General features: G+C 35.1%; 1 protein-coding gene across 4 annotated transcripts in view; it reads left to right on the top strand.

Annotated features, from left to right (window-relative positions):
• PPARG (peroxisome proliferator activated receptor gamma) overlaps positions 1–19,830 on the top strand; it is a 60,642-nt gene extending 40,812 nt beyond the window's left edge. For all 4 annotated transcript variants that reach the window (XM_029996283.2, XM_029996280.2, XM_029996282.2 and 1 more), the window contains 3 exons: positions 6,895–7,094; positions 11,293–11,743; positions 19,151–19,830. In XM_029996283.2, coding sequence (XP_029852143.1) covers positions 6,895–7,094; positions 11,293–11,743; positions 19,151–19,398 — 899 coding nt within the window. In that variant the 3' untranslated portion in view covers positions 19,399–19,830. The remainder of the gene's footprint in view (positions 1–6,894; positions 7,095–11,292; positions 11,744–19,150) is intronic.
• Positions 19,831–21,196: the final 1,366 nt, after the last annotated feature.

The following is a 21,196-nucleotide window of genomic DNA, read 5'->3' as shown; positions in this document are numbered from 1 at the left end:
CTACTGTAATGGGAAAAAGAGCACACATGGCAATATGTCTTTACTACCAGTTCTGGGAGCAGTGAATTGCTCAGTCTGGGCACGTGCCTCCAGTAAGCTCAGACAGGTATCTGCCCTGGCTTTATCTTGTGTTTTCTAGTGTAAGAAACTGTGTTTATAGTCTATTTGGGGACTCATTTATGCTCAAAAAAAATCCGTAATCTAGACAATCAGAACAGTAGAGTGCTGTACAGAATAACCTATAAGCAATCGTAGTGACTTCTCTAAGCCATAAAAAGTGGCATAAGGATAAATATTCTATTTTTTTCACAGAAAGGCAAAGAATATAATGTAGCATGTAGTGTCTTACTATATTCACTATTGGTTTTATATCACTAACATTTAGAGAATACTGTAAATGCAAGTAAATAAATAACTGCCAAAGAGAGAGAGGTCATACATTCCAGCTGCAGGCACATGCCCAAATTTGCACAGCCTTCTATTACTGTGAAAGAAATTGCCATCTGAACCCCTTCTACCCCTGCAGCATGAGCAGTGAGCCATATTTCCAGATCTCTCATACCAGCTCGCTGGCTTGTCCCTGCCCTTCCTGCCCCTGCTGATCCTGCCTTGATCCACTTCCCAGGCTCCCAGGAGATAAGGAAGCTGGGCCTGCTGCGAGGGTAGATGGAGGAAAGAGAAGACAGAGTAGCAAGGAGGATAAGTGGTCCAGGGAAACAGAAGATGAGGCCAGAGCCACAGGAGGGAGGTGGAGACAGAAGCAGAAAAGGGAGAAGATCATGCCACCCATCCTTTAAATTTTCCTCAACCACCAGAAATGCTGTGAACTCTTGTCCACTCTGTGAACTCTCCCTTTTCCACCCTAACCTCTATGTATCACCAATCCCTCCTACTTCTCCTCTCACCCAAAATCCCACTAAATTCCTTCTGTAAACCTCCTGGTGCCTGACCTCTTCCTGACTTTTGTCTCAGTCCCCTGAAAATGACAATGACTTCTCCAAAAGTAAACTACTAGGCTAGTACCACAAAATTTAATTTTGTCCCAAATTTTGCCTGCAATGCTAATAAACATTGAACAGAATGTGCTGCAACTAATACAATTATTTTAAAAATATATTCTAAACATTAAAAAAAAATTGAAAACTATCCTTTTGCCTATCAAATTATAAGATAGGAATGTTTGATTCACAACTCTCTAACTTTATGTTGTTAATGAATTTTTATATTTAAAATATATTTTAGGGTCCTGATCGCCTTATGTTTAGGAAACTTTATTCTCATAATTCATGAATTACATCAGAAATCTTCCAAGACCCGTATTTTCATGAAATAGGGACAGAGTTTAAAACTGGATCATGAGAGATTCACTGCTATTAGTCCATCCCAAAACCACACATTTAGAAAGAAACAAACACATGCAGAAATGATAGATTGCTAATAAATGTACAATCCATACAAAAATAAACATGCATAACAAACTTTACGCCAACACAAGAAAATATTATGAGATTCCTCAGGGATTTTATTATTGCCAAATTATTTTATGTAAAAGTCTGATATTATGACGGCAGGCAACAAGGTACACCCTAAGGATTAATATAGTACAAAACCCAGTAAGATCTCATTTCCACTTTTAGTGAAGTCAATTCATGTATTTAGAAGAAGACTTGGTCCTATCTGCTAAATGCAAACTCTGCTAATGTTAGTGGCTGTTTTGCTGAACTGATAGACACATGATCTGATAGCTGGCAATACCACTCAAGTGGGTTGTTAAACCACGGATAGGTGTTCTAGGCCAGTAAGAGATAACCCCCGCTATACTGCTTTGATTAGCTAATCAGCTAGTGCATTCTTTGATAATAATGGGTAGTTTGAACTGATTTGACATTGATGTAATAGCTTTCTGTGCTATGAGTAAGCTTTGTTATATCTAACACAATTCTGAATGCAGTATGCAAGCATTCAAGAATAGAAGTTAATGCTTATAACCTAGTTTACCATATAACAACACGTGCTAATTTTCTTTCAAAATAATCTTGGCATTTTAACAGAGGTACTATATAATTCAATGTTACCTTTGGCAGTAGTACTTATTTCTTTTGTTATTGGGGGGGGGGGGGTCCTTTTTCATTTACACAGAAGGAATTTAAAATAATCTTTTTTTAAAAAGAAACCAGGAATCTGATCTTCATAGAAAAATTAGCATCATGAGGCCCCAATCCTATGCCAAATAAAAATATATAGCAAATTTCTATGCAGCTTTAATCATGTATCATTTGATATAGTCTTCCTCTGCGTCTTTGGGCTTTAACTCCAAAATAGATTATACATAAGGGTGCTTGCATTCATAAAATTTAGCACAGTGAAGACAACGCAATGATTTAACATAAATGTTCACAGGGTTTTTTGACTGCATGTATAAAAATTCTCAGAAACATGGAAACAAAAAATTAGATACGATTCCAACAAGGAAGAGTACTGAAACAAACAACAAAGTAATAAATAATATATGGGGTTTATAGCACTTTTCATGCAGAGATCTCAAAGCACTTTTCAAGAAAATAAGTATCAACATCACAAGCAAAATAAAAATAAATGATCAGGAAAAGAAGGCATCTACTGTAGAACTATTAACAGTAAATGAAATATTAACAGTATGATGAACTCCAACGCAATCTGTAAATTAATGGAAGTAATTTTATATTAGAAGCACCAGGTCTTATAATGCATGCCTACTTTGCAAAGGTAATTTGGTATCCTTTGTTGGGGATAGAGAAGCACACCAGAAACATGATTCTCGAACACTCTTAGTCAATCATATTTTCCATTAAAAAAGAAAACACAATGTAAGTTGTCATTTATTACAAATTCTACACCAGTACTATTGTAAACTTTTAACAGAGAACTATCAACAATATGTTGTTTAGTAATACCAAATTGCTAGCACAAATACTGTAATTTACTTTCCAAGAGACTCTGGGACAGGAGATGAGACTCTGCACAGGAATCAGGGTATAGGATAAGGGACATATTTAGAAAACATTGTATACATACTATGCTATCATTTTATAGTCAAAACTAAAAGTAAGCCTATTTTATACTGGCAGTATCAGTGCAACAGTAGATACAGTTATGTGGAAAACTGCCATAAGTTTTAAAAAAGAAACTATCCCCCTCAATTCAGACAAACTTACTTGAAAAAAACAGGCACTAGTCTATTCACCCATGTATGAATTTCTAGCAAGATGTTTGTTACCAGTCTGGTTTCTGTTCTTTAAAAGAATACAAAAGACATACAGCTTAGTCAGTTATTCCCTAATGACAAAACAATTTCTGTTTTGAAAATCCCTGATCTTTTCAATAACATCTCTACACTAAACAATTCTATTTCAGTAATCAGCGTCATAGCTGGTATATACACTGTGGTATATCATTAAGAATGTTCCAGTAGATACCTGGGGGGGATGGAGGGGTGCAGGGGAGAGAAAAAAAAAAAAAAAAAAAAAGTGGAAAAAAAGAAAATCAATTCCTATTGTTTTTAATTCCTTGGGGAACTGTATAAACTATTTAGAGCTAAGATAACATAAAAATATAGTAAGAGGAAGCAATATACTGTCCCCCCCCTTTTTAATACCTTTTTGAAAAAATAAACTTGATGAGAGGGAGTCTTATTCCAGTGACATTCCAGGTTATAAACTTGCTTCTGCAAACCCCATCTCTCAAGAACAGGCTGACAACAGAGTCATGTCTCATACTGGTGTTCAGTCAAGTTCCATTTCCATAATACTTAGAGTTAGTATGCTTACAGAATGAGCTTATAGAATTCAAATTAGGCTAGTAGGGATGCATAATTTATTGTAAACATATTATAAAGGTATTATATATAATATTATAAATGTATTCCATGTAAAATATCAAAATAGTTTACAAGTAGGTTTTATCATACCAAAACATTTTTCTGGCCCAAAACACCTAGTTCCTGATATGATTGTGAAATGTCTCAAAGAACATGTTTCTTTGAGTTCCTAAGTATTTCTTACTATATGTTTAGAAGTCTTCAGGTCGTAATAAATTGCACTCCATATATTTCTGGAAGTGATTAACATTTTATAGTCATGGGCAACTCTGATGTCCCTTTTTTATTAACAGTCTTTTAGATCAGGCTAATATTTGCCTTGCTTTCTTTCCAGATTAAAAGGTCCACTGTAATAGTCTGAGCAGTCTTTCCAGATTTCACTTAGGTCTTCAGTTTGCAAATTCTTCCTCAAAAAAAAAGATCGTGAGGAGGAGTTGAATTTGTTGGCAAGAACCCAATCAGAAGCATCAAAGTATCACAAGATTTTTTCCATTGATGAAGCTATTGCAAAATGCACATTTGAAAAGTGGACAAATTAATCATAAAACATAATCCTATAAATTTCACAAATTTAATATTAAATTAATATTAAATCTGAAACCAGGTTTAGTGAAGAACATAACAGCTTTTAATGAAAATATGAATTTAACAAACGTCTAGCTGCACTGTTCAACATGGACATTTAATTAACCTTTAACACTTTTATTAGCTATATTATTATTTTAACACCTTCTTGACCCCACATTTTAGTTATATGTGCTGTCCCTGTAACAACTTCTTACAGTATGTATGTAATAATATATTTTAGCTTTAGTATGTTGTTGACAGTTCGATTCTTTTTATTGAATCAGTCCTTAAGTATCAGAAAAAAACTAATGTGGAAATGCTGTAACATATTCTCAGTGAGTTTTCACTCTATTTACTTCATTAAATACTCATACTTCATTCATTTTACATCTTCAAGAATGTCTAAAATGCAGTTATTGCTATCATGGGTTTAATGTTATCAACATCCATACAAGTTTTTTTAAAAAAACAGAAAGGATTTGTGTTAACTACAAATACGAGTTTTTAATAGTGAGAGAATGCGTTTTAACTGCAAAATGAAAATACCAAAATGATCTTGATTCACAGTGTTCATGGAAGCATTGCAGCTGAATTACTTCCTTTATAGTTATGCTGAATTTTTTCATCTTTTTATTTAGGTTACACTAAGTACAAATATGAACTCTTCTTTTGTTTGCTATCAATTTTTTATACATCACTAACATTACCAGATGTTCATCCATTCACATTACTTCTTTACAGAATGGTGTCAGTCTCTTTGAGCCATTATAGTATGTCATATAAACTAATATGAAGTTAATAATTTTTCTGTAAATGTTTTGCTCTCAGAAGAAAGGAGGGCAGTGATGTCTCCCTGAAAACTATTGTTAGTAGCTGATTAAGAATACTTAGTGTTTCCCATAAGAGAGAAAAAAATACATATGCCATGTATATGTGATCCAAAACAAATATCAGTTGGCAATTATTCAAAATTTCCCATACGAAAAAAATTGTAGGCAAAAGACGTTTTCTGGGGGGGGGGAAATAGAGTATGTTAGTTTGTACTTATTGAACTAGGTTTCCTTTCATGATGATTTTTATTCTGACACGTTAACTCTAAGAATACCTGAGCAAATGTGAAATATACAGCATGCATCATTTGGAGACTAAGTTTGCTGAAAGAGAAATGTAGTACAGTTGTAAAAATAAACAACCTTGTTTCTACAGCCATGAGATAAGAGAACTGATCACTAAATATAATATATGACAAATGGTTTTTTTATGTTTTCTGGCACAATTATTTATTCCTGAAAAAAAGTGTCATTTTTGTCCATCAGCACAGTGCAAGCAAACTCATAAAGGAAAGTGGCTGGTCATTTCCAAAACAAACGTCCCTAGTATAATCATTCATATGTATGATCTTAACAGCACTTTTATTTTATCCAGGGAAGACACTAATCGCTGAAAAAATATTTATAATATTTCTATTCCTCCTAAGGCCAAAATGCAAACCCTTGTTTCTTCCTTCTGTTTTTTGTTTTGATGCTCTTTTGTTCTGTTTTGTTTTGTAAAATAAAATAAATTCTGTTTACTGAAATACCATATGATAAATCAGTCTTGATCTTGATGGCTCATTCGAAATATTTTCCAAGTCAGTCCCCACATGAATAAATAGTGTCTTGGATAGTAAGTACATAGATGTGAAAGTAGGAGGTTTACAGCCTGCCTGCCTGCCTTACCTTGGTACTGAGCAACTGTGAGATCCTATGTCTCGGTAGAACCATTTCCTGTGCTTTCAGTAGTGCAGGCGTGTAGAGTTACCATGAAGAACTCAGCCTTTTCTGGCTTTTTTATTTCCTGCGCAACCTTCTTTCTCATTCCTTAATTCTTTTGGTAACATTTTATAGCACTTGCTACATTAAGTTCTGTTGTACTATTTAGGAATTTATTCCTGCAAGGCATGCAAGTGTTTTGTTTCTAAACAAATGAAGAATCTGAGATCCATATGGTGATTTGCCCAAAACAATACAAGGCTGAAAGGTGGTTCCTACCCTAAGCCAACAGAATTTTGAAAGGTGGTTCCTACCCTAAGCCAACAGAATTTTGAAAGGTGGTTCCTACCCTAAGCCAACAGAATTTTAATATCTTAAAGATTCTTTAAATTTTATTTAGATTGGAGGTAGAATCGGTGGTTTTCACCAACTCTGTCAGGTAAGCTGACAGTAGGTTTGCATTTCCAAACAAGATATTGTAATCTTACTATTTCGGCACATAGATTATTTCCTCTTTGAGATTTGTTTGTTTACATTTCTTTAAAGCACTGCAGCTGTTTTGCCTATATTACTGGAGAAAATAATCTTTTTTTTACTTGCCTAAGTACTGTTTAAATAAAAACTTCAAGAGCTTGTAACAAAAGGTGACATAAAAAGCTATTCAAATGTGCTTTTTTAGGTGCAACTATAGCTATAGTAATTGCTTGTCATCTTCTTCAGCCATCAGGTTTGGGCGAATGCCACAAGCGGAGAAGGAGAAGCTCTTGGCAGAGATTTCCAGCGACATCGACCAGTTAAACCCTGAATCTGCTGATCTACGAGCACTTGCCAAGCATTTGTATGACTCATACATAAAGTCCTTCCCACTGACCAAAGCCAAGGCGAGGGCGATCTTGACAGGAAAGACGACAGACAAATCAGTTAGTTCCCTCTGGTTTTTTTTTTTTTTTTTCCTTTCTTTTGAGTAAATGATTTACCACATTGACAACACATCTTTAAAAAAAAAAAAAAAACACAAAAAACTTTGCTGTTGGCAGTTACATATTTCAAGCTGTGTCTGAAACACAGGAAATGTTTTTAGATAGGATAAGTAAACATTATTTGAAAAAACTCCAAGTTCACCTAATAAAATACTTGAAACTAGTACAAGAATTTGAAGGTCATCTTAACCTTTTTGTATTCTCTGATCCACTCTTCCCGTTTTCCTTCTCCTTCACCAAAGGTTATCTTCCACACTATCTGTTTAAGGTGGCTATCTATCTGTCAGGAATTGGTTGCCATACTATTCAAGCATCCGTATCATATCATATTATCAGTACTAGTTGTTCCCAAAGGAATATTCTTTTTCATAAGTATCAAATGATTCCCAGTATCAACACCATCATTAGCCTTAACTATGGTGCTTATTCTTATGATGCTCTGATGAATTCCTGCATTTAACTGGGTTATCTTGGATCAGGTCAGTATCCTGTGTTGATGCAATTTGAATTTTAGGAGAATGTACAACAAAATCTTTGAAAAGTAAGGAATAGAGATATGTGTATTTGTGGGTTGCCTTGGAAACTTTACTGGCAATACATAACAACCTTCTGTATCAGTGAGAAGGAGGATAAATAAGATCTGATAATTATGGTAGGTTTTAAATTTTGTCACTATTCTAACACCTAAAGAGCAAAATAGTTTTCCAAAACTTATAACTCCTAGTTTGTTTTATAGAATCATCGGCAGACATTTTATTGTCAGGATTACAACAGAGACTGTATTTAATTTTCTTCAATAATTTCAAAGACAGGAAAGAATTTTGAGGTATTTTAAGCTTTCTTTCTTTAAAGGCAGTTAAAATCATAATTTAAATATTGTCCCTAATTTGGTTGCACCCCTCACATAAAAACTTCAGATATGGTGGACACTTACAATTTGAGTAACTTTTCATCATGGAGTATATAAAGTTTGAACTAGCATAGTTAATTTATTCTGCAGAAAGCTGATACACTAATTCCACTCGAGCATCACTGCTTTTTCCAAATCTTTCCATAGTTCCCTCTCTATATCAGAAACATAGGTTACTGGAAAGAATTAATACAGCAATTTAGGTTTTTTAAGTGTGTTCTCAATAACTATGTACCTGCATTAGGCAATAGAATAGAAGTGGGGTGTGTATTTATATATCTTGTTTACTCCTCTTCATCCTAAAAATGTCATCACGAGGCCTGCTCCCTTTTTCTGCAGCTGCCCACCATGCACACTCTGGAACATGACAGAAGTTTGGGCAGGGTTACCTACAGTGCTCTCATCTTCTTTTTTTCCAGATGTGTGTTGAGAAATCTGGGACGTTTGTTTCTGAGGTCCCAAGTGCATCCACAAATCCTACTTTTGTTCTGCAAGGTTCTAGGAAGTTGTCGTAGAAATCAATTGGCGTGTGGTTTGCTGCTCTGCTGTGCAGGGTACTTAACAATGGTCTGGGCTTATGAAACTTGATCATGTCTGAAAGTTACACTAATGCAATACTCAAAACATATAGTATGCCATCAACGATGTTCTCTTTTTTTAATTGAAAGTTTTAACACTTTGTCAGATTAGAATATAGCAATAAAACAACAGACATAGAATTCAGCTTTTCATTGCTGCAAATTTCCAAGTCTTTTTTTAAAAAAATAACACTGAAAGAGTGACACTCAGTATTTAACGGTTACAACTTCCGTATTATTTGAATTGTAATGGACTTTGTGCTCTGGAACATCAAACTGTTTACTATGGGCATAGTTTAAATGTACGTTATTTTTTAATTGCTATATCATCTGCATTATCTGAAAATGATTGGATATGCTAAGTGTGTGTGTCAAAACTAAAATGACTAACTCATCCTCTTCTGGGATATACAGTGCTCATTTGACATAAGATTCTGCTCACAAGGTTCATCTGAATCTTTATATTAAAAATTTTTTTAGCTCTTTTGAACTTGTTCTTGATTTTCATCTTCTAATGTCAGTAGGCTGGTGGCATAGTATAGTCTTTCTAAAGCACATGTACGTGCACAGAATAGATGACTTCTTCTTGTACTTGGTGCTCCCACTTAAGATTTTCTGGAAAGAAAAGGAAGGAATGACCTACTAGTACTAAAACATGCATTTTAAAAGCCTCCTCTACAGTCTTGTTATTCCACTATTTTGCATATGCGTGCATATACATATGCACAGATATGTATAAAATGTTTTTTCTGCTGCCAAAATAGCATTACATCTTGAAAAATACCTTAACCTCCTGGCTTTTCTCAGTGCGGTGTGTTTATTTTTTCAGTTTCACACTGAAATCCTAGTGCAAGTGGAAAAATAGTGTCACACCTCACACTCTATTTAACTGAATCTCATGGTCTGGAGGTATGTTTGGCTGTGGTTGCTGTGAAAATGACAGCACTAGTTTCATTGGTCTTGTAAGCAGCAGAGTATTGATTTTTAACTAACTCATTTTGAAAGCTGAAATCCTCTTGTGCGGATCCTATTATTTCAGTTCACAGACAGACCTCTCTTTTCCAAGCAGCTCTATCAGTTAGACAAAACTGTTAGCTGTCATCCCGCCCTCTCTTCCTAGTGAAAGCGGGTCGGAGCTTTGTGCTCGACTTAGCCTGAAACAGATGACCGAACGCTTCCACAGTCTCCATCTGCAGAGCTATGGGAGATGGGAGAAGTAACCTCTAGCTGGTGGGTAGTGATAAGCATCTGGGCAATATCCTCTTCAGAAAGTAGCTATTTTCAGTTTTAAAAATTCCATAATAATTTAGCACTGAATAGACTTCAAAACTGGTTTAGTCAAATAGGAGTAGAATTTTAGGAGTTTCCAGAAGCTGATCTGTGGGAGAGGAACACTGACTACATATAGGAAGTCTTGGGTTATTTCTGAATCTGTTCTGCAACATATACTGAATATAAAACCATGAGAGTGAGCACCCATATGAATAAGGCATTAGAATCTGTAATCATAAAGGATCTTAAATTAAAAAATGCATTTCTTTTGTCCAATTGTTGGTGTATAATTCCTGCTGTTTTAATTAATTACTCAAGTATGTTAACAAACCTATTAATATCAGTAGATATTTGTTCAGTGCAGCGATGAACTATTTAGTCATCTACCCTCTAAGGAAAAGATTCTTCAGATAAATTCAAGAAATCCTCACTTAACCTCTTCTTTAAAACCAGGGGCTGCTTCTGCATATTCTGAAACAGAGAGTTTCCATATCGTAACAAAAGTTTTCCAGGCACTACTTTTTCTAATCTGCTTTCAAAATTGATTTATTCTATGTGAGTTTATTTCAGTCAGACTCGTTCTTGTGTTCTCAATTGTGCTGCTGTAGTTTGTATCATGTTATTTGTGTTTTCTTTCCCACTGACAAGTTGGAGTTTAAATCTATCCTAACTTTGTTATTTTTAAAGGAATTAACAGCAAAAGGTTAAATTTATCAGACAATCAATACCATAAACTTGATATTACTTGCAGTATTTCTAGAAGGATAGAACTTGAAAAGAATGTGACAGTATATGGAGTAATCAAAATGTGAATATACTCTGTCTTTCTACAAAAAAGAAGTTATATCATCAGAAGTGCAAACATGTCACTGTACGCTTACTAGATTCTGTTTTATAGAAGCCATTAAAATTCAGGTAAAAGGAGTAACATTTTAGTCTTTTGTTAACAAGCATTCCAAACTTCAAATTGTGGTATTACAGAACTTCTGTAAAGCAAACAAAAAAACAAAACAAAACAAAACAAAAAGCGGCAAAAATCATGGATATTTTAAAACAGTGTTCCTTACCCTCTGCCCCCAATTATTCAAAAAGTATCAGCCAAAGTCCTATTTTTAGAATGTGGATTCATGGAACATGTGAGAAGTCCTTAAGAACTACTTGTCCTTTCTGTAAATCATTTTAACATTGTGAGGATATTTGCTTTAAAGGGTTTATGAAGATTTAACCCTTTTAGGTCAACTACCCTTGATATATTCCTCATAGATTTCTAAGTGCTTTCTGATGAGTTATACCTCTGTATGCTACTTCAGTTTCTCAGGTGTCAAATGTTCATAGAAAGGACATTTGAAAGTAAATTGTCTTTTCCTTCTATTTTTAGCCATTTGTTATTTATGACATGAACTCTTTGATGATGGGAGAAGATCAGATCAAGTGCAAGCATGTGTCACCACTGCAGGAGGAGAACAAAGAGGTAGCAATTCGCATTTTCCAGCGATGTCAGTTTCGCTCAGTGGAGGCAGTGCAGGAGATTACAGAATTTGCCAAGAACATTCCAGGTTTTGTGAATCTTGACCTGAATGATCAAGTAACTCTCCTGAAATATGGGGTCCATGAGATCATATATACTCTCCTGGCTTCTCTGATGAATAAAGATGGAGTTCTTATATCAGATGGACAAGGATTCATGACACGAGAGTTTCTGAAGAGCCTGAGAAAACCTTTTTGTGACTTTATGGAACCCAAGTTTGAGTTTGCTGTGAAGTTCAATGCACTGGAATTAGACGACAGTGACCTGGCAATATTTATAGCTGTCATTATACTAAGTGGAGGTAAGTGCTGTCTTATTTAATATGATATTTTATATAATAGAATTGACACTTCTAATTCCTGTCCAAACAGGAAAGTGCTCAGCACTACAGGATGGGAGTGAGTTTACTTACACATAGTTTTTTATTAATTTTCAGCTTTCTGGATGTTGTTTGCCCTTTTTTCAGTTTCAGGCAGAAACTGAAAATGTAAATGACCTGATATTAATGACAGAGCTGGAAATGCCTGCTGAATCAGCAGTTAATTTAGTTAGAAAACAAAATCAGGACTGACTATCTGAAAACAGGAAGGGTGGAATTTCACTGACAAGAGCTTCTAAAAGTCAAAATTCTGCACGAGGGTTTTTTAAACCTGCAATTAGATTGTGTGGCTTGCTAATTGTACACAAGTAGCTTTGACTCCATAACAATTTTAAAATATATGTTGCATTTGGCTTACAGGATTGTTCTGGTGTTTTTTTTATTGTTGTTGTTTTTTCATTTGTGCAAGGTTTTGTTTGCCTTTAAAGGGGAGGGGGAGAATGTGCTTCTCAGGAAAACGGTGGTCTCCTAATGCCTGAGAAAAAACAGGCATTGTGCATCTGCTCTGTTCAGATTTCCTAAGCTACTCTGTTTGTATTAATCTTTATGCATTATGCTTTGAACAAAGCATGAATCTGAAAGCCCAGGTATCAGACTACACGCATTCTAACACTTCATTAAAAAGGACACTGCATTTTCAGCTTTTTTTAAGACAGTCAGTATGTTCTATCTGATTCTAAGCTGATGTAGCTATTACATTTTGTGAATTAGCAAGTGCTACCCCGATTTAGTTCACTTGGAAACATTTCCACTGAGAATCTGAGATATCAGATATATGTTTCAGGTCAGATTGAAGGTCTTTTACTTTGGCCAATAGTATCAAGTTAGTGATGTCGCACAAAGAAAAATTTACCCTACTGATTTGTGTGTATTTTGGCTTAGATTGTTACTGCAGATATCAATGGGAGGAATGTGCTGAATGTTCTGAATTCAGATCCTCCACAAAGCAATGCAGAGTATTTTGTTATTAAATTATGTTTAAGCAATCAAACACAACAACCACATGCTATTGTTCTAAAAACAAACATTATGTTGAGAGTGCATTGTTACGTATAGCTTAATTTAAAATCACATACAATTACTTCTGGCATTGTGTTTCATTCAGTAAAAATGTGGTATCACAGTATAGTTTATTAGACTAACTAAATCCACTTCAAACAAGTACACTTCCCAGAAGACATTTTCTTGTGCAAACCTTTGAACACAATGATCCCTGAGGACTCTGAATTAATTCAGGAAGGGAAAATAAGTTACTGTTATATTTTCAGTTGGGTTTGATGGGGGAGGAGAAACTATACAAGCCTATTAGGGTACTAAACAAAACATGCCAACATTTTGCATTTTCTAATATAATGAAATTTGACAGATGAGAAACAGGCCTCTCAAAATCCACTTCTAATTGAAAAAAGGGAACTTGCAGTCTGCAAAGCTAGGTCTGTTATGCTTCAGTGATGTTTGGTTTACATTAGAGGAAATAGGTATGATGTAACTAATCTTACATTTTAGATCTCAGGAGGACAATGATCCACAGAAAAAAATTGACTGTGTTGAATCAGATTTATCAACAAGTCTTTTTTTTTAAGAATAATTTGTAAACAGAGATCCATAAAGAACTACTGAATTTTAAGTTAGTTCTTAAATAACTCTGAAGCAAATCCATATAAATATATAAATCCATATAAATATAAATCAGTCCTTTCTAGGAAAATCCTTTAATTTCTTGACAACAAAGATCTCTCACTATCTTCATATAGAACTTTTTTTTTCCAAAAACCCACAATAGTTATTTGTAAAAATTGAGTTTATCTTTTGAAAACAATTAAGCTTTGCTGCCAATTAGAGAATGGCTTTTATCATGGAATTTACAGTCAGATATGATATATATTGAATGCATTCTGTGGGACTAATATCTTATGTGGTATGGAACTGAAATCTTATTTCTCAGATGTCTCGGATGCTCTTGTTTCTGTAAGAGCTATGTTCTCACAAAACTCAGTTTCTGTAAGAACTATATGAACAACGAACCAGGATTATTTCATTGAAAATAATAGGATTTCAAAACCAGTTCATCTTACCTCAAGGACTTTATTAGCTGCAGGAATACTGTAATGTTTAAGTCACTTCAAGAAATCCTGCGTACAAATATGTTAAAAAGAAAACCAGTTTGTCAAATGAAAAAAGATCCTAGCCAAATGCTCTAATTCTAAGTGAATCTGTTATTGCCTAGCGAAATTATGCTAGTTCTGCTGGCTCCACGGGTGCTCTCTCTTATACAGCTCTAAAAAGAAGAAGAGAGAAGGGGAAGGAAAAGAGAAAGATAATTCCAGCTGGAACATTACATGTAGAAAGCTTTTCATTGTGAAGTAAGTGTTTGGAATTTGCCACAAATCCTATAAAACAGTTCAGCCTTTTGATATCGTAAGAATTGCTTTAGCATTCTATGTAAAAAGGCAAAATGCCCATATAACAATAATAAGAAGCTGGCAAATTAACTGTAATAGCAACAAAATGAAAGTACTCCCACTTTACAGTCAATCATTTTATTGTTTCTGAGCTGCTCAGTGCAGTCTCAGTCTGTCTTAATGATTCCAAATGTAACTCTAAACTCATTATTACAAAGACGAAAAGTTGTTCTTAATGTTGGTATATTGTGCTTTAAAACAATACTGTAAATGCCAAACAAATTCTAGTATTCTGAATTTAATGCTAATGAGACAAAGAGACTATGTGTGTGAGCAGTAGGATATTACCTTGATTTTGCAAAAGAGATGCTTTATGCCATTAACAGCAATGCCAAACTCTCATTACAGCATTCTTTTATTTATGGTAGCTTTGAAAAGTACGCTTTGGTAAAATGAGATTTGGAAAACTTTTTTTCAAGGAGATATTCTTCCTCCCCGTTGTATTCCTCCGTGCCACTGAGGCATATCCTCAGCCAGTAGTGAGTGCTATGGTATAGATGTTAAAGAACTTGAAGCATCTTTAAAAATTATATATACCTGAGCTGAAAAAGAAGTCTATCATGAGAAGGTTTAAGGAGAACAAGTTGGTTGTCTGTGTTTGGGCAGGAAAGATAGAAGTCCAAGCCTTATTGGGATAATCCTCATTTATAAACAGAGCAAACTCACTCAAGCAGGTTGTTGTCAAATAAAGAAAAAGCTCAAAAGGTAATTTTATGGCATGTTTACATATCATGGATGGACTTGAACTTTTGTATATTATCTTCTGCAGTGTTTAGGATATAGAGGTGTTTGGGAATTACAGCAGGGTATACTTGTAAAGACCCAGACTCTGTTAGTCAACATGCAGTCAAACTAGTATTTGAGTTCAGAAATACTGCTACATTCACTTCTTCTGTTTTCTGAGTGTGTTCTTTACAGTAAATTTTGAGCCATGAATCACTGCTGCTTGTTTAAACACTATATTCAATAATTTTGCTACCATCTGAGATCAGCAAATTTTGAAGATTTATCACTGAAAATAAAGTTCATATTTGAACTGAAATAGTTCATATTTGACTGCTACACAAATCCTGCTCTAGCAAACCTGTTAGAACGAAGAAATGCTTCATAATCAGGCCAAAAACTGCAGATAATCACTGTGGGCTTTGAACAAAAATCCTGGTGACTGCAATACATGTGACGGTCTCAGAAGAAAAACCTCAAACTGCTGAGTCATATCTGCCTCAGCAAAAGAAGTAGCATAGTTGTTCAGTCAGCCATATCTTTGACTGTTTTTCATATTAAGATTTTAGAATGTGTATTTAAATGCAAAATGCACTTAATCAAAGATATTAAAATATAAAGGTATGGGTAAAGGCATGCTGATGGCAATTTCATATGTGAGGAACAGAAAAAAACTGTAATTATTGTTAGGAACCTGAAAGAAGCATCCAAATCTGTAAGTAAATAAACAAAATATTGTTCCCTGAGATAGTATAGAACACTATTTACACAAAGTCATACTGTTGACACTCAAAACTAAGGGGCTATTAGCCTTTCCCAGTCGCTGTGAACATTTTCTTACTTAGAACAGCTTCTTGAAGAATTTTCAAACCAAGTGAAACAGCTATATGACAATGAATGAAAACCTAAAGAAAAACTGAATAAAGAAAAGTAATAATAAAAAGAGAAATGTGGTACTCTCTTGGCATAGTCTGAATGGATAAAAGGCAGGTTGCAAATAGCACATAAAAACCCCTAAACTTCTATCAACAATCTGCAGTATCAGAGAGGTTTAAAAGTGGTGTCCAATTCACTTTTAGTTATCTCTTACCTTAATCATTTCAACACATTGTCCTTTGGCCTTCTGTAACCTAATTTCACTGTATCATAAGAATGTCCTGCTACAACTCATTAGTTTCTGTCTTTCACTTCCCTCATCAGTTCCCTTTGCAGTTTTCTCTGTGAGCTTTCACACAGCAATTCTGTCTTAGCCTCTTCGAAGGCGTCCACCACAGTGTTACATCTCGTTTACTCCCATTTCTGTTTCTTCCTCTTCTCCATCTAAATTTTTCTCAAGGCTTATTGTTAATCATTTCCTTTGTATTTTTTTTGCTACAAGCCACATCTATCTGGAGCTCCTTACTGCACAAAATACACCTTTTGGTACAGTAACCCAATGGGTCTGGAGCATATATATTTAAGAGCATCTTAACAACTTGAAATATACCATAATACCTGTATAGTAAAGCTTTTGCCTCTTATTTCCTCTTTTTCTGATTTAGGTAAGTTTCTTGGAACAGAGACAGCATTTTCCTCTGTAAGAAATTTTTACTGAGAAAGTATAGCAAACTGTCAACACCCAAAAAATAATGTCCATATCCTGAAGTTCTTATTCATGACAAATCTCTCTTGCCTTCAATGGGAATTTTCCTTCCTCTTGAATTGGCTTATTTAAAAATAACATCTGATGATCTGCTACGCTTTTGTCATAGTCATCTTTTCTGAATCCAGTTCTACTCGGTCATTCTAAAACCATTAGACTCGGTTTTTCAAAGGAGCTTAAGGATTTTAGGCGCTTAAGTGTCACTGAACTTCAGTTGACCTTCGGCACCTGAATTCGGGGGGCTCCTTGGTAAGTTCCAGACTCAGTACTGATCTCCTGGGTTTGCCTCCTAAACTTGTGCGGGGAGCACAATGTTTGCACCGGGTTTCACATCTGAAAAACTCACACCCTAAAAATTCCCACCATAAAAGAACCAGGGGACAAATAGAGATTAATCTCAGAGGAAATCAAGGCCACAGTCTTTGTGCTTTTTGATTTTTTTTTATCACTGTACACTGAGTCATACCCAGCTAGTTCAGAGTTCGTCTGCAACACAGAAGTAAAATTTAAAGCTACCGCAACCCAAAGCCAAAATTATTAACAGCTTTGAAGTACTGAAATTTGGGAAGTTTCTGAAAGATATAAAGAAGGCAACTTGATTTTGCAGCACATGCAATGCATTTAGGTAATCTAAAAATAAATATCTAAAATTTATCAAAGATCCTCTAAGTATCTTTAAAAAATTACTTGGTAATAGTGCCAAAGGAAATTAATAAAAAGGAGCCATTTGTTTGGAGACAATTTTCTGCTTGCAGATACTTACTTACAGACTTTCTGAACCACATTTCATGGTATTATCAATTGAATGGTATAAAGAAGTGATCTCTGCAAGACAAGCACAGCTTATTAGGATGAAATACCAAATGGAAAGAGGAGCCAAATGGGTCACTCAGTCCCGTCACCTACAGCTGAAAGCAGTCACTTCCTAAAAACACCGTCAAACAAATACCAAGCTCCATATTCAAACTTGCCGTTATTCCTATTGCTGAAAAACTATCCCCAAACCTCACCTCTTTGAGAGCTAACTATCCTTTCCTAATCAGTGAGCTACATGTAATCATGACTTGTGTATACTCATTTGTTTTCATGCCAACTTCGCCTTTTAGTTTACACTCCAATTTTTGATCCGTGAAGTAAAACCCCAATGTATTTATAAAGAGCTTTGTTTTCTCTCAGCCTTTTTTCCAGTATACAACACAAGCCAAGCTGAGTTAGTAGAACTGGATGCACAGAAAGGTTATTAAGATCACAGGAAATAACAGCCTATTTTTTTAATTTTTAATCTAGATCATACGCTTGTCCTTTCTGAAATGGGAATATTGCCTTAGGGAAGTAGTTTAAGGCTAGCTATAGGCACTGCTTTTTATTGATCAACCTATGAAATTATTTCATAGCTACACAGCAAATGTTGTTTAAATTATTAACTGTTTTTTCATGGAGTATTCTGATAAATCAGGATGCATTACCAAGCATAAAGTAGTTCAGCAGTAACAAATTACTGATGGTCATTGTCATATGTGAGGATTTAACGTTAAGCAACTTTATTAACTTTCATGGCTGTAGAATCAAGTAATTTATTACCTCAAGTTAGAAAACAAATGTTACAAATTATGTTAAATAATAATTGCAACCACTTAAGAAGGTATTTGGGGACAGACAGAAATAGCAGAACAGTTATTAGTATGAAAGATAATAATGGTTAAAAAAGAAAGATTTTGCTTCTTGCTGAAGAATAAGATATGCCAAAGATAATCCTGGACTCTCGCAGCTGTGGCAGTACAAATAGCTGACTTTGGCTGTAAACATCCATCCCAGATTCCTCCATATGGAGGAGAACTCTCTGTTGGCATGAGCCCAGAAAAGGCATTTCTGTACAAGCCACATCTATCAGTCCTCCACTGCCATAAGCATCTGTGGCTAAGCTGATGAGCTGATGCTAAAAGCTATCGTGAGACTTCTTAATAGCAACTGGAACCTGGGTGTGGAGAAGAACTGAACCTGTGAATTTTAAATCTCCCAGGTTAGTATGACTGCAGAAGTTGAATTTATGCCTTTTTAAAATTTATTTTGATAGGTTAGCATCCACCTTAGCAGGAAACATTTTTAATGGTAGTAACTACATGCAAATCCAGCTGAGTATATGTTGATTTTCCAAAAGTGAATTACCTGATACAGACCTGTTTATCCCCCAACTATATCTCACTCTTCCTTTTCATAAACACTCCCAGTTTACTGTGCAGGATGCACTGTAGCATTGTATAAACTTGTCTCTGTATGGGCACCACATAAATGCTTGAACTGTTTCTAAGACTAGTTCTAAAACTTCTTTGAGCAAAATCTGGTAAAACCTTACAAATAAATACCTTAAGAAATTGTCAAACAGTTCTCAGAAATGCCATATGTAAATGCTTAATATGCCAAGAAATCTTTAAGAAATTAATACATGAGATCGATGTTTCCATGTTCTTCATAAACTTACAACTCCCAATTTTTTTTTCCTAGATCGCCCAGGTTTGTTAAATGTGAAGCCCATTGAAGATATACAAGACAATCTGTTGCAAGCTTTGGAGCTCCAGCTGAAGCTGAATCATCCAGAATCATCACAGCTGTTTGCAAAGTTGCTTCAGAAAATGACGGACCTCAGACAGATTGTAACGGAACATGTGCAGCTGTTGCAAATAATAAAGAAAACGGAGACAGATATGAGTCTTCATCCACTCCTACAAGAAATCTATAAAGACTTATATTAATGACCATAGTAGTTCTAATTCGCTGACATAATGTATGTTTTTCAGATTGCACTATTTCTTTGAGGGAAAACTTTGCATACCTAAGAAATTACTGTGAAACAGCATTTAAAGAGAGAGAGCTTAGTATAGTAGATCTATTTTATGCATATTGTTTATAAAGACACATTTACAATTTACTTTTAATATTAAAAATATCTATATCATGAAATTGTTGGCAGTATTTTCAGAATTAATTTTTTAAACTATCTTATTTCTTAAAATTGCTTGTCCAGTATGATTGATGCTTCACTGAAGTTGGTTAAGCATGCAGTTAAATTTTCAACTTAAAAATAAAAATCTTTCTCCTTGAACATTTCTAGGGAAACGTTTTAACTGTTATGTTTGATTTTGTGCTCCCAAGGCAGCAGCAAAATAAAATAAAACTGAATCACAGATTAGTTTAACTTCCTATGACAGCTTAAAAGGCAAAAGTTAGAAATGTCAGGTCTGACAATATTTGTGCCTACCGTAATACAATTTTACACTGATAGAGCTCTGTAAAGAGGTCTTAGTGTAAGAATTAAGCCCATCATTTGTGGGCAAGCCCAAAAACTAGGTGCCATTTCCAGAATTCATTAAGGAATAGGCACTGCTCATCACTCTTAGGAAGCAGAGTCTTTTCAATTACTCTGCTCATGCAAGGCCGAGGCAGGTGGAGCAGCAGCCAGCGTGGCGGCACCATGCAGCTGCCCCCCCGGCCTCCAAGGCACAGGCCACAGCAGCGTTCAGTCACTCTGTTGAGTCTGTAGTTGGAACAGGTTTGTACAAACCACTTGGCCTTCCCAAATTATTTGATGAACTATCATTGAGCTATGAAACTATTTGGTCAAAAATGTCATGGAAAACTAGAACAGCGTGAGTCCTCCTAAACAAAAACAAAGTTTGAATTCATTCTTTGTCATAAACCTGTAATGGAAACTCTACCATGTTAGTTTGACTTGAGCTATCATTGTTTATCACTGGGAAGAAGAATACTTTGAGATGTTCACTGCTGTTAAGATTGTTAAATTTTTTTACTTCTATTTATTATTTCTTATGTTGCCCTATAATGTCACCTAAGATTTCCGCTGGGACCAAAGCATAGGAGAGTGAATAAATTTAACAGAAGGTAGATTTACTTATACTATCTTCTTTTGGTATTCTCAGTTCTGATATGAGATTCCCTTAGATTCACGTTTAGCCTGCCTGCATTTACTGTTTGTGAATGTGACCCCTGACACAGTCAAGCAGGTATGATCCACACTGGTGGACCCGAAGAGGGAATGTTGGGAAAAAAAGCCACTAATTGTAACATGGATATTGAAGTAAGTAGCGGTCCTCAACTGAAGATCCTTCGTTTCCTCACCATGTCCACATTTTATTTCTGTAGCAAAAAGTGTGCCTTAAACTTAGCGAGACAAGTTCAGTGGTGGTACATAAGTGGACCAAGAGGTACTGTAAGTGTATATGTGAGCAGACTGGATTTTCAGGGAGTATAAATTGGCCTTACTCCCAATGTAGACCTTGAAAATCTAAGTTGGTGCAAATTATGCAATAAAGAGTCTGACAGAGGCAAATATTAAAATAAATCCTTAAGCTCATGCCTTCTACACCTGAAAATGTTTCCTACCACTTAATTCAGATAACCTCTGGGCCGGTGGTCAGTAGTAAGCATTATGCCCACCAGGAAGTTTGGAGAATTGGATCATTCAGCCTCAAGGTTTAAAACCCACAGGTGAAATTGCACTGAAATTAAATCAGTATGAGGCTAAAGTGAACA

Source organism: Aquila chrysaetos, chromosome 20, assembly GCF_900496995.4.
Source record: "Aquila chrysaetos chrysaetos chromosome 20, bAquChr1.4, whole genome shotgun sequence".
NCBI lineage: Eukaryota > Metazoa > Chordata > Aves > Accipitriformes > Accipitridae > Aquila > Aquila chrysaetos.
The sequence above is the reverse complement of the archived record's forward strand: the minus strand, read 5'-3'. Positions and strand labels throughout refer to the sequence as shown.